This window comes from Epargyreus clarus, unplaced genomic scaffold (genome assembly GCF_041222505.1).
Source record: "Epargyreus clarus isolate Ecla_fem2 unplaced genomic scaffold, WU_Ecla_fem_2.2 ptg000027l, whole genome shotgun sequence".
NCBI classification, from domain to species: Eukaryota; Metazoa; Arthropoda; class Insecta; order Lepidoptera; family Hesperiidae; genus Epargyreus; species Epargyreus clarus.
The window spans coordinates 6,461,343-6,473,880 of record NW_027332234.1 but is presented as its reverse complement, the minus strand read 5'-3'; the positions used below and the strand labels follow the sequence as shown (position 1 = coordinate 6,473,880).

The following is a 12,538-nucleotide window of genomic DNA, read 5'->3' as shown; positions in this document are numbered from 1 at the left end:
GAATCCAACTACAAGAAATATCAATGGCACACAGCACCAAGAGATCTTTCTTGGTATAGTTTTAGGAATCCGTTAACTTATTTACTGCTGTTCAAAAAAATGACGGTTTCCAATCATTTGGATTTTTGTGTAACTACGTCTTCGTTTGACAGATCTACAATTTTGTGTAGGTTTTTATTGATCCATAGTTAACTTAGTTGACCGACGGTAAAAAAATATTACCATCGCGGATGGAAGGCATTTGAATTTTTTTAATCAAAATTATTAGGTAACTTAAAAGTGATAAGTTCCACACGAAGCGAACGTAAAACTTTTTGTATCATCTCATCGGTCCACCGCTATTGTCCAAAAAAATTATGAAAATCAGATCATTCGTTCCGGAGATATATTATTGGTTGGTACAACCTGTTCTTATGGATATTTTTTAACAGCGCCTCATACTTCTACCTTCCGCGTGACAGTGCCTCCTTGTCTACAAGTAGACAGTTTATGAATTTGTACGTCTTAAAAATACCCAATACTTTTGAAATATTATATATACCAATTGTGTGTATTAATATCGATTTGTGTGCAAAATTAAATTCATATTTATACTATTTGTTGTAGGAAAAATAGGGCGTTCCAGTTAGCGACCGCAACGACCGTGACCACAAAAATCTTATCGTCATAAATTGAGAGATCGCGGGCGTTGGGATCGACAAGTGGAACGCTTTGTAAGATATACATTTCAAGCCATGTTACAAAATAAAACGTTGCTAAGTGATTTTAAAATGTTGTTAATAGAGTTTTAATGGACGCTGGTAGACACTCTCTAGAGAATTATAACCGCAATGAAACGTAATTGACTTTATCATCGCATCCGCTACGAGCTGTTATAGATCGTGCGATAGCAGTTCTCAATGTGTTGACTGTCACAATTTGTTAGACGTTTACTTCGATTACTATCATCTTTACTCCATGTACTTTAGGTTATTTACCAGTTATAAGACTTGTGTTATGGCCTGAAGCGTAAATTATGGGTTTTTACAACTTCTTTTTTTACCCAATTTTTATAAGCATACTATCAACCTGATAGTATGTGGTCTATACCTACCTATATATATTTGTCAATAGATATTCACAGCCTTTTACCGAAAAGGAAAATTGCTTATTGCTAGAAATAGTATGGGAGGTGGTACCGCCTTTAAAACATTGCATCTTTCAAAGTGGCTTCTGAATGATAAAACATAAATGTCTCGAAGAACAGGAGTCCTATAGACTATAGTAATACTATTTACGGGTAGAAATAAATGTTACCTATGGGTTGTAGTCAACACATCTAATAGACTGCAAGCTCATCTGACTGCAAATGATATAGAATAAAATTGCTGAGGTAGTCAATTCTTGAAATACAAACATATTTAAGTGGTTTCCCCAAATAATAAGAATTTCATTTTCACAGACAAACAGTTAGATAATCCAATAGAATCACTCTCAGCTTTTATTTGATGAAAACATTTCGTCAAGCTGACATCACAAATTCAAACAGATAGATTACAGAAAAAGTGAAGCGAATCTCAAATGTATGGTCGGTAATTGAATTGTATTTACAAAACGTGGAGGCGTGGCTTCAGACGAAGAAGTCACGTCTCGAAACGGCTTTCGATCCGCGGAACGAAAGTGAAATTGACTTTCGTGTTTAGAGATCATCTTCACACGAGCGATCATCAAAACAAATTAGCTGCTTGGTATTTGATAAATGTTGTTTAGTTACTGAATTTGATGAAAATGAAAATTCTGACGTATTATCAATTGCTGAATGTGATGATTATACCAATTACAGCTAGAATAATTGTAATGGAAATGAGTGGAATACAGGTTTTCCTTTAAAAACGGTCCCGGAAAGAGGTGTAATATTTTGAAGACCTGCTTGGCGAAGCGGTCCCCTGGTCAACGCACAGAGGATTCCGAGTTGGATCCCCAGCCAGTCAGATGTCTAAATAATGAATTTAGATTTCTGCTCCTGGTCTAAGTTTGTCTTTGCATGTCCATCGCACCCATAACATAGGGAATCGTAGTGTGGGTCTGTGAGTGTATAAAGCGTCTTCTGATTTAACCGTTGATTTTATGAAACGATCCAAAAACTGTATTTCTCTGAAGTGTAATTACGTAGCTATATAACAAATGGAACGTTTGGAATTTGAATCACCCGGACCGCTCCACGTATGACAAAACAACACAAAAACGATGATAGAAATATAATGACTCCATTATGTTCCGCGTTCGAATACTTTGATTTTTATGAGCTGTCGTAAGAAACTCGTTAAGGCTTTTAAGGTATTTTAAAGGTTGGACTCATTGAAAGGCTTACCTTTTCACTAGTTAACATTCGAAACCTAATAAAAAACACTGGAACTCAAGTCATAGCATTGTACTTTTATATTGTACGACGACAATACGTAAACAATTTCGAAATTTAAATGTCAAGACTGTGTGAAAATGGAAAATATTTTCCGATAATCATGAACCCTCGATAATGTCTAAAGTTCAAGCTGACTTTGAAGAGCTATTTAAAATCTAACTTAATACAAAATCACTGAAAAGGAGAAAAGTAACAGACTTTCGTAATCAACTAAAGAAAGGAAAGTTAAATTCTGCTTAGATTACAAAGCTTTATTTAGCATATTTCGGAGAAATATCAGATTATGTATGACGTTAGTCAAATCAATCACTGTAAAATAATTTTGCTATGTCCAATATATCGCTTTCTATGGCAGATTCGTTTAGTTTATTCTAAATATCATACCGATTACTGTCAAATCGATGATCGATATCATTGCAGCGTAATTATATTACTTTTTAAGAATCGACATTGAGTAATATCAAGGCGCTCAATTTTAAGTTTGCTGTAAAAAAATATAATTGATAAATTGATAAAAATAAATACACGAAATATTTTGTGCGAAGAAATTATTAAAAGTTAAGTCGTAGTTTTCTTATAAACAATAATAAAGTACTTCACATGAATATTGTGAAGTAAAATAACAAACGTTACTATTTACCTGCTATCGAAAAACTTGGAAAAGAAAGTGACAATCAACATCAAAAAAGATCCAAATCGGTTAATACAACAAACGATGCATGTTAGATCTACACCGAAACAATTTCGGCGGCCGTCACAAAATTAAAAGCAACATTTACCTGTCCCTTAGAAATAATGAAGAACGTGTCGCCCCTCGCGCCTTGCCGGACGATGTAATCACCGTTCTGGTAATGCGTCTCTTCAAGTACATCCGATATTTTGATCAGCGTGTCTTCGGGCAAGTTCTTGAAAATTGGAACACTGTAAAAGAAAACGAACGTTATTCAAGCTAACCGGGTCAATGTGAACGAACTTATTTCTTGAAGTGTATTAAGTAATCGGTTATTTTATGGTGAAGTGGGAGTTGGCGTTTAAACGTGGCATACGTGGCATTGGGTTTATAGCATATTTTTCGTAACAGAAAATGTTTATTCTTGAAGAAATAGGTCGGGAGAATTATTTTTGTTTGTATAAGCATGGGTTACAAAATTTACATATAATTGATTCAAAAGAATGTACGAAAGATCAAATATTTCTTATTCTTGAAATATTGATTATTCTTTGTCTGCGCTTTCTCCATTCAGGCTCATCTTGTAACAATCTTAAAATATAGGACTATAGTTGCATCTCCTACTTATATCCAACTGGTGGTCTCGGGACACTCGCCACAAAAGGAGATCTGAGACGTACTCTAAACACACTAGGGGCTAAGTACATTTTCGTTTATTTCGCATATATATATAGATACTTATCTATCATGTAGGCATGTGACGAAAGACAGGCACAACATCGATAACGTAGATTCAATTTAGATTCGGAACACTAAAAACGAAACAGTTGGAAGCAACGATTGGTTTCAACAATCGATTATTATCTTGTTCAGGCAACAATTTATGTAACTAAAATTGCAGTTTAAGGTACTGATGGATCGCGGTGTAATATCTAATATTTCACACTGGACAGATTGTGAGTTAAGTCTATGGAAGTATTTCGGAATAACCGTTCAATTGTTAATGCATTTGCAACGTTGTTCGTGACTCGTGACTAACGTATCGGTTTACAAAGAAACTGTATGAGATATTTATCGTAGCGGCGTGAATAGTTAGAATTTTCGCCGAGGATTTTAGAAAAAGAAACAAATAATGATAAATACTTGAAGGATCTATCTGTGCTTTTAAAATATTTGAAAGCTTTTATGTCATTTACTTTGTTAGTTCATATCTAAGTGAGGGTCAAATATTGCACTTTGAATTTAAACCGTCTTCCCGGTATTCGATATATTAAAATTAATTTTGAATACACATTTGGTTTTGATGACAGTGTACGATTAGATCAGTGACGTCATTTTCAATTTAATACGGAAGAGTGCTCAAAATATAGTCTATGTCGTTCCCATAATTTAGGCTAACACAACACCTGTCAAGCCGTTTGTACTGTAGGGCGTGCAAAAGAATAACATACACACTACACACATAGTACATACACTGAAAAACATTCCCATCCATATTCGAGCAAAAAACAATTCTTTTGAGGTTGTATAACTTGTATGGCAACCTAAATTAGAAGACCACTAGTTACATAACTCCAAACAAACAAACAAACTTAAACTAGTACACCAATCGAAGTATGTCTCGGTATCGATATCGCGGCCCAGATCATTATTCAGTGAATGTTAACAAACTGACCTTCAAACATCGCCTATATTTAATTTAGTAAATTACTTTAAGTGAACGTCGACTATGTTATTACAACCTATTTAGTTTCAATGTAGTTCTGGACAACTTTCAAGATTGCCTTTCATATGCTACAATTTTAATATATCCTGAAATTTTCAAGGTGACTCTATTTTTAAGTGTTGTCTTAAAATTTTAAAGTTGTTCATAATTATGTTAGTCTTAAATAGTTGTTCATAATTACCTATGTTAAAGAAAAAAGCAAAATGGATGTCACTTAACACTAAGACTTAAAATTTTGGTAATTCGTCATTTTCTACTTTTAGTCAGTCTATTAACAATGGAGGAACATAGGAATCTTACCATTAGAAACATATATGACAGGAATTCCACAACAACAGTGTAGTTAAACTACAGTAAACATCGTGCCATTAGATATACAGAATAGTGGATTTAGCGGACTTTTAAAACCCAAAAACTGATGAAACCCTCTCCAATCAAATTCATGCATCCGTTTTTAATTGACTAGGAATTAGACATGTCCTAGACAGATCGCCATAGACATGGCAATGCTTGTTAATGATGTTAGTAGACAACTTTTCAGGACGACGCTACTTATTTTTGGATTAGATTTTTTAGACGCCGCCTACAATAATTATAAGGAGAGAAGTTCCTTCCATTCGAGGCCAATCGTACAACACGTCCTCGCCAATAACAAAATCAACATTAATACCTATACCAAAATCAATGTCAATATCAATATCAACATCAATACCCATATCAATAACAATGTCAATATCAATATTAAAATGAAAATCTCATGCGTCACAAGATCCATAACAGGGCAAAGATCTCGCTCGCATGCATGGAATGCAGCTCGTAATAACCCGCATGTCAATACATCTGACGCTTTTGTTATTCCCAATCAACTGTTGGTCACAATTGTACCAATTGGTATCTCAATGGGTTAGTTAGCCCACGTAAATGATGCTCATACATATCTGGCACACCAATTGCAACTTCTGTGCATCCGGTTGCTGTTTCAATTGTCAAAAGAGGTTACGAAGATAAGATGGTCGAGATGTTAGGGCGTTTTATTAACACTTCCACTCATAGCGCCATGTTAAGATTACGTTTTATTTTTCACGAGCTTTTGCCCGCGGCTTCGCTCGCGTTACGAAGTAATATTTTCATCCCCTATTTTATCCCCTCGGGGGTAGAATTGATCAAAATCCTTTCTTAGCGGATGCCTACGTCATAACATCTACCTGCATGGCAAATTTCAGCCCGATCCGTCCAGTGATTTGGGCTGTGCGTTGATAGATCACTATGTCAGTTCGCCACCTTTGAGTAATATATATTTAGATTTTTGTGTCGATACAGACAAAGACGCAAAGATAGCAATATCTAAACCCAATTTAAATGGATCACCTACAAATTTGTCTGCCTAAGAATCGAACTCGAAACTTTGTACGTGTCCGCCTTTATTGTACGCAAGTCACCGAATAGGAAGACATTTACTTAAATTTTGAGTATAATGAAAAAATACGTATAACACGTCTTAAATTCTATTTTTATTTTACTCATACTCGTAACTACTGTAGTAACTCGTATTATTTATCTATTTATTCAGATGTAATATATTTTAGATATATTTCATAGTTAAAGTAATTATACAAAAGGAAAATACTGCCCTGACTAGACATTAAGAGTCGATTGAAATCTCGATATAAGTATCTATGGCCATAGGATTACATTACTTTGTGGTGCAATGTGGTAAGATCTAGTTGAAATGTTACGTCAAAATCTATAATGAGCTTAGATATTATCTCCCTTAAGCTCCGCGCTTGCGTAGGTATTATATCTCTGATTAATTTATTAATTTTAATCTTGAAACATAATTCGGATAGGATTGTTACTAAATAACTCGGCTATTGTGAAGTTTTGTTACAGTTAAAACACACCGAAATAGTTTTTTTTTATAATATAAGAGTAGCAGACGAGCATGCAGTCCACCTGATGGTAAGTGGCTACTGCCGCCCATGGACATCTGTAATCAACCCCATATAGGATTAGATATTCCTACCTGAGGTCGGCCACATATGCGCCGCTACCCCTGAGAACTAAGTTGGAACGCCTCGGAAAAGTCTGTCTTCCTTACCACACCCTTCAAACCGGAACACAGGAGCGCTAACACTGCTGTTATTAGGAAGAAATAGGTGTGGCGGTGGTGCCGCCGGAGTCGAACTACAAAGGGTTCTACCACCTTCTACTCCATTATAGCTCATGGACTTTTCTAATCAACTCCATAGTTTTCAGGATCCCCAACTGAAGTTATTCATAGATACTACTTCTAAGGACGAAGCCCTTGTAACCTTTCATGGGTCGACATCTGTACTAATACACACTTTCAAACTAAAGTAAGCTATTCTTCTGTAGTGATCTCACAGTTTAATGGCATCAATCAACAATATGTGAAAATGCCTTTATATTTTATAATTGTAACTCACTTTTATAATACCAAATACACACGTTTATGTACTGTCATAACAATGGAAATGCAAAAACTGACCGCCAATAACATAAGTATAATTTACATTGTTTGGTTTTCACGGTACGTAAGCATGTGAAAAGGGTACAATAATTGCAAGCAATCCCATTACTTTAATCACCGACAAAGTTGACTTTTAAGCTTTGAGTGTCCTTTGCTTTTACAAAAATACATTTTACAACATTCATACATTTTTAAGGTTTCTTTTATAATCCAGTAAAGTTACAAGAATATATCTAAAGTGATTTCAAACTGGTGAATTAGTATAAAAACAAAAAAATCCATCTGTTTAAAAATATTTGTACACGCAATTAAAACGAATCCAACGAAACCTTAAAAGTTAAAATTCGTTAAGCCCAAGCTGCAGAGCGTGCTAAAAACTAAGATATACTTACATACATATACATTATTATACATACGCTCGATATACCTTACCCTCCACAGTTAACAAGGATTGTATAGATTGCGGCCGGATTAGATTAAATTGATTTGCGTGTTAGTCGACTGGCCCACAAATTTGTTATTCAATTGTCTTATTGTTGTTGTAATTGTATGTCCGGGAAGGAATGATGTACTACCCAACCTACTATATAGAAACCTACCTATTTACACGCTAACGCGAATTTACGTCCTTATATGTACATACGACGAGAAACCCCATAATATTTTTGGATTTTTGAAAAAATATATATTAGCATCTCTGATAGATCTCAGAAAAATATTTTTTACAACTGGTAACAGCCAAGTATACACGAGTACAATGGGGGCTGATTGTTAGCAGTCGCCAATTGTTATCAGTCAGTTTTTAAGTTGGTAGACCTTTGGTGGTTCGACTCCAGTGGCACATCACCGGTCATAATAGCAACGTTAACCGCTGCTGTGTTCTGATTTAAAGAGTGTGGTAAGGGAGACATACTTTTCCGAGGCGTACCAGTTTAGTCCTCAGGGGTAGTGGCGCTTCTGTGACCGACGTCAGGTAGGAATATCTAATTCTATCTGGGGTTGATTACAGATGTCCATGGGCGGCGGTAGCCTCTTACCAACATGGCGGTGGACTGCATGCTCGTCTGCTTCTCCTATATTATAAAAAAGCGCCCACTGCTGCCGACCACTGCCTACTGTAGCCGACTATCTCCCCCTGTAGATAGCAACTGCCGGCTACCGTCGGCAACAGTCGCCGGCGCGGACTATCGCTCGTACATTAGAACCCTAAGAGCGAATTGATACCACTAGGTTATCACGCTCTAATGCACAGCCACGTTAGAGCTTATTAAACCTGTAGTTTCCACGCTCAATCAATCTTTATTACGCCCACAACTTCTGTTGCAATCGACAATAAATTCCGTTTAATAAGTACGAGTACCTATGTGACCTTAATATTTAATTGTATAGATTAATAGATACCTACTTTGTGTATTTGTGATTTATTTCCTACATACAGAGTTTCTAATAGGTAGTATGTATTTTTAAAGTCTCGTAAAATCGTATAGTTTCATAACTTTTAAGTCACGTACTAAGGTTATTGATATTAACTATACTTACACGGCCAACAATTTAAATGTTATGTACAAAAATGCTGATAAACATGCAAAGTTCTCAGCTTATAAAAATGTAAATAGTGCGTTACGAAATTCAATAGAGAAGCCTGAAAACAAAAAATATAGACCACAATCTGAGACATTAAGAGTAGTCTTGCAGAAACATCGACTCATCTCTCATTAATTCATCTTGAATTATTAATATATTGTCGATTCTGTTTTTATTTCGATTCTTAGGCCTCATGTAATTGGTAACGATATTTCGATACCAAATGTACAAGTACATGTGATTATAAATCGATACTCTATCGTTTACATTTATTATCTCTTAACTCTTGTACAGTCACTTACGTGCGCAGCCACAGATTTTTAAACTGATCTTTAAGAAAAAAACATAGATTAGGTAAGATACTTCGCCGCCTTGAAATTGAATGAAGCCACAAACGGCTTATTAGTAAGTTATTTTTTTGAATTCTTGACAAATAAAAACATGTTTAGCGAAAATGTACGAATAAATAACTAATACTGCGTAATTTATATAATAAATAAATAATTATTTCAAATATTTTAGGGACATTTTAGCACGGAGACGTGGCAAAAGTTTTTTACGCAACTATTTCAATTGTCAAAACTGGTTACGTTTTCTTGTTAGGAGTGAGTAATCTTTACTAATCTATGGAAAAAAATAATAAAAAAATATTAATTAGAACTCTATTTAGTTGATCTGTTTGTGGAAGCAAATTATTTTTATTAGTGTAATAGAGTGTTTAAAAATGTAGTGTATGCTGTGTAAGTAAGAATAATGCTAATATGTCAGTGTTTAACTCAGTATTAATAATTAATAGTACCTACTCGTGTATTTTAAAATTGTGTTAAAATCATTAGAAAAATTGAAAAACCTTATATGTATATATTTATAAGCCTGCATTTATATTTAAGTTATGCATAACTTTTTCTTATGTTATGTCTAAGTAGGCATATTTTCATTATGGTTTAATGGCATTCGCATAACTTCGCATGCAAATGTGTCAATATTTGCATTTATGTAATATCCTACATCAACGATAACTTAATGAGTTTTATATAATAATATCACTATACGTTATAATATTAATATAATGATTTCGAAGAGCGGCTATTAGAAACCATATGATAACTCAGGTATTTTATCTCTCTGCGGTTAGTTATTTTGGTATTGGTCACGACTTATTGATAAACTTTACCTTGGGTTATCAGCTAGACCTAGTTTTACATTCAATACGTATATTATAGTACACAGTAGCTCTATTTTGTCTTTTTATGGATATTCTAGGAGGCGAGTAACGACTGTTATTAATAAATGTATCTCCCCAATGTATTTCCTACCAAAGCTCAACGTTTGACAATTTCTTCATACTAGAAACTGGATTTTTATAGATTGAGTATTAATAATAGTCGTAATAGATTAAATCTAGACATTAATAACCAAGTCTTTAGAGTAGCTATTTATGTAACGTGGTGACCTACGTAGATATTTATACTGACTACAAACTGTCTCTTTTCTTTTCTTTTCCTATTCACATTTCGTAGTCTGATAAATAATGCTTACAGAAAGTAATAGTCTTGTGTCGAAACCGTAGTCCAAGTGTGCACTTCATAATTATTGCTCTATTTCATACGAGGAAGTACTTATAGTAACGTATAATAATTCACTGTATTATGTAACAGTATATCGTAGTAGCTCGATTATTATCGCTCCCAAGTCGATTGAGGTATTTGTTCCATCACCAACGAGTTATATAGCGAAGCAATGATAATATACCGTTCTGTGACAAGAAGAAAGATCTTTTAAGTTAGTGGTATGTATCTAGCGACGCATATTTATCTTATATATTTTTCATACAAACGCTTTCGAATTCATCATTAAATAGATATATAGACAGACAGACAGCCCCGGTCAGACATGTGTCTAGCCGGGGATCGAACCCGGAACCCTTTGCGCGTCACACCAGTATGGTGACGGCTCTGCCACGCGGGTCGTCATCAATAGTAATAAAATAGCCTAGTAGTATAATCTGAGGAACTTTAGATAGGAGTCGTATACGGAGTTGATAGACTAAAAAAGAAAAAAAACACATAAAATTATACAAAAGAAAACTAAAGATTAAGTTAACAAGTCTCCGCTTGTAGTTAAACAAGTGCCTAAAAGACAACTAGGTAATTACTAGCAGGTATATCAGTAATGTATGTCGAGGTAGTATTAACACTAATGTGTAATAGAAAAACAGAATTAGCCATCACATCAATAACTTACTTGATTGCTGCCACTTGTGCTATCATATAAATTGAGGAGTATATATGTGTAATTAAATTACATGTATTGTTTATGGAAAATATGTTTTCATTTGCAATTATTGAACGTGTGTTGTCCCATGCCGGTTTGCAAGGAAGACCATTTGAACAAATTATTGTAAACACCCTACGTTTTAGTACAAAGTGATAACTGTTTTAAGAAACAAAGTTTTGTCATGTTTTCGGTATCGTAATTTAAAGAAAGTAAGAGAAAAGCAAAGTACCTACCTACACACAGAAATATTCGAGATAAAATTAAATTATTAGCTTGGTTATTATAAGTTTAATAAAATATCTTAGTGCAATGTCTTTAATTATAATTTGGAATATATCACATTTTGCAACAATAGAATAATTTCAAAGGTAGTTAAATTTACACAATATGACACTACAATAGAAAATGAAAAGTATATATTTAGATAAAATGGCATTTCAAAACAATGCAAATCGTAGACAGGAAAAGATGATAAAGATAAAGCACATAAAGAGGGATTAATTATATTTGCATACAAAACAAAAGCCGTCATAACAATATGAAGTCATAAGAGAATAAAAGTATTTTTATATTATTTCTCAGGCTCAATTAATTTCTATCAAGTACTAATTTCATCAACCTAGTTCATAAATAAACGTAACGAAATAAATAGACGAACGACAGCTTCTGAAGGTTTACTAGAAGACTTCATAGAGAAACCATTCTTGTCCACGTCAAACCAACTGGAATAGATACATACATTTTCTTAATTATTAAGATATTTTTTATTGTTATGAGTGATTGAAAATTTTAAGCTGAAGTCAAGCTGGCATAGTAAATATCCTTGAGTACCTACCACTTGCAAAATTTTCTAATATAATTCTGTACTTCCAATGACTTAAGGCTTTGTTTAAATGTTACAGGTTATCTTGAAATTAGACAGCTATTGTTCCGACGATTAAACGATCGTACAAACAAACCGCTATAAATTATTACACAGCCTACCTATCATGCTTGCGACATCATGACGTAATTATTGTATTTCAGTAGCTACAATAGCTTAGTTAGTAGAAACCATTTCAATTAAGAATTTAATTGAATCCTTGGAAATGGACAAAGTAAAACTTGCAGCGATGTTTTTCGGGAAGCAAAAAGCCGTTTTGATGAAGGAGATAAAACAGCCACTGTTCCTAGGAGTCATTCGGACGGTGAAAGGATAACGAGTCCAAATGTCGGGGCACGCGAACGTGACAACAAGTATTTCGCAAATCGTATCGCACGGGCCTTAGGCAACGGTACTGTGACACAAGTTTCGTCAACAACGCCTTTGTCTCACAATCGCTTAATATGTTACAAAAACACGGAGTATGCTGTAAGGAATTAAAATGCTCTCATACGTGTAAAGTGCCT

The 12,538-nt window shown here is 34.3% G+C and overlaps 1 protein-coding gene across 5 annotated transcripts in view; it reads right to left on the bottom strand.

The window, feature by feature from the left end:
* for (cGMP-dependent protein kinase for) overlaps nucleotides 1-12,538 on the bottom strand; it is a 170,288-nt gene that overhangs the window by 15,823 nt on the left and 141,927 nt on the right. For all 5 annotated transcript variants that reach the window (XM_073088853.1, XM_073088854.1, XM_073088855.1 and 2 more), the window contains one exon: nucleotides 3,181-3,322. In XM_073088853.1, coding sequence (XP_072944954.1) covers nucleotides 3,181-3,322 — 142 coding nt within the window. The remainder of the gene's footprint in view (nucleotides 1-3,180; nucleotides 3,323-12,538) is intronic.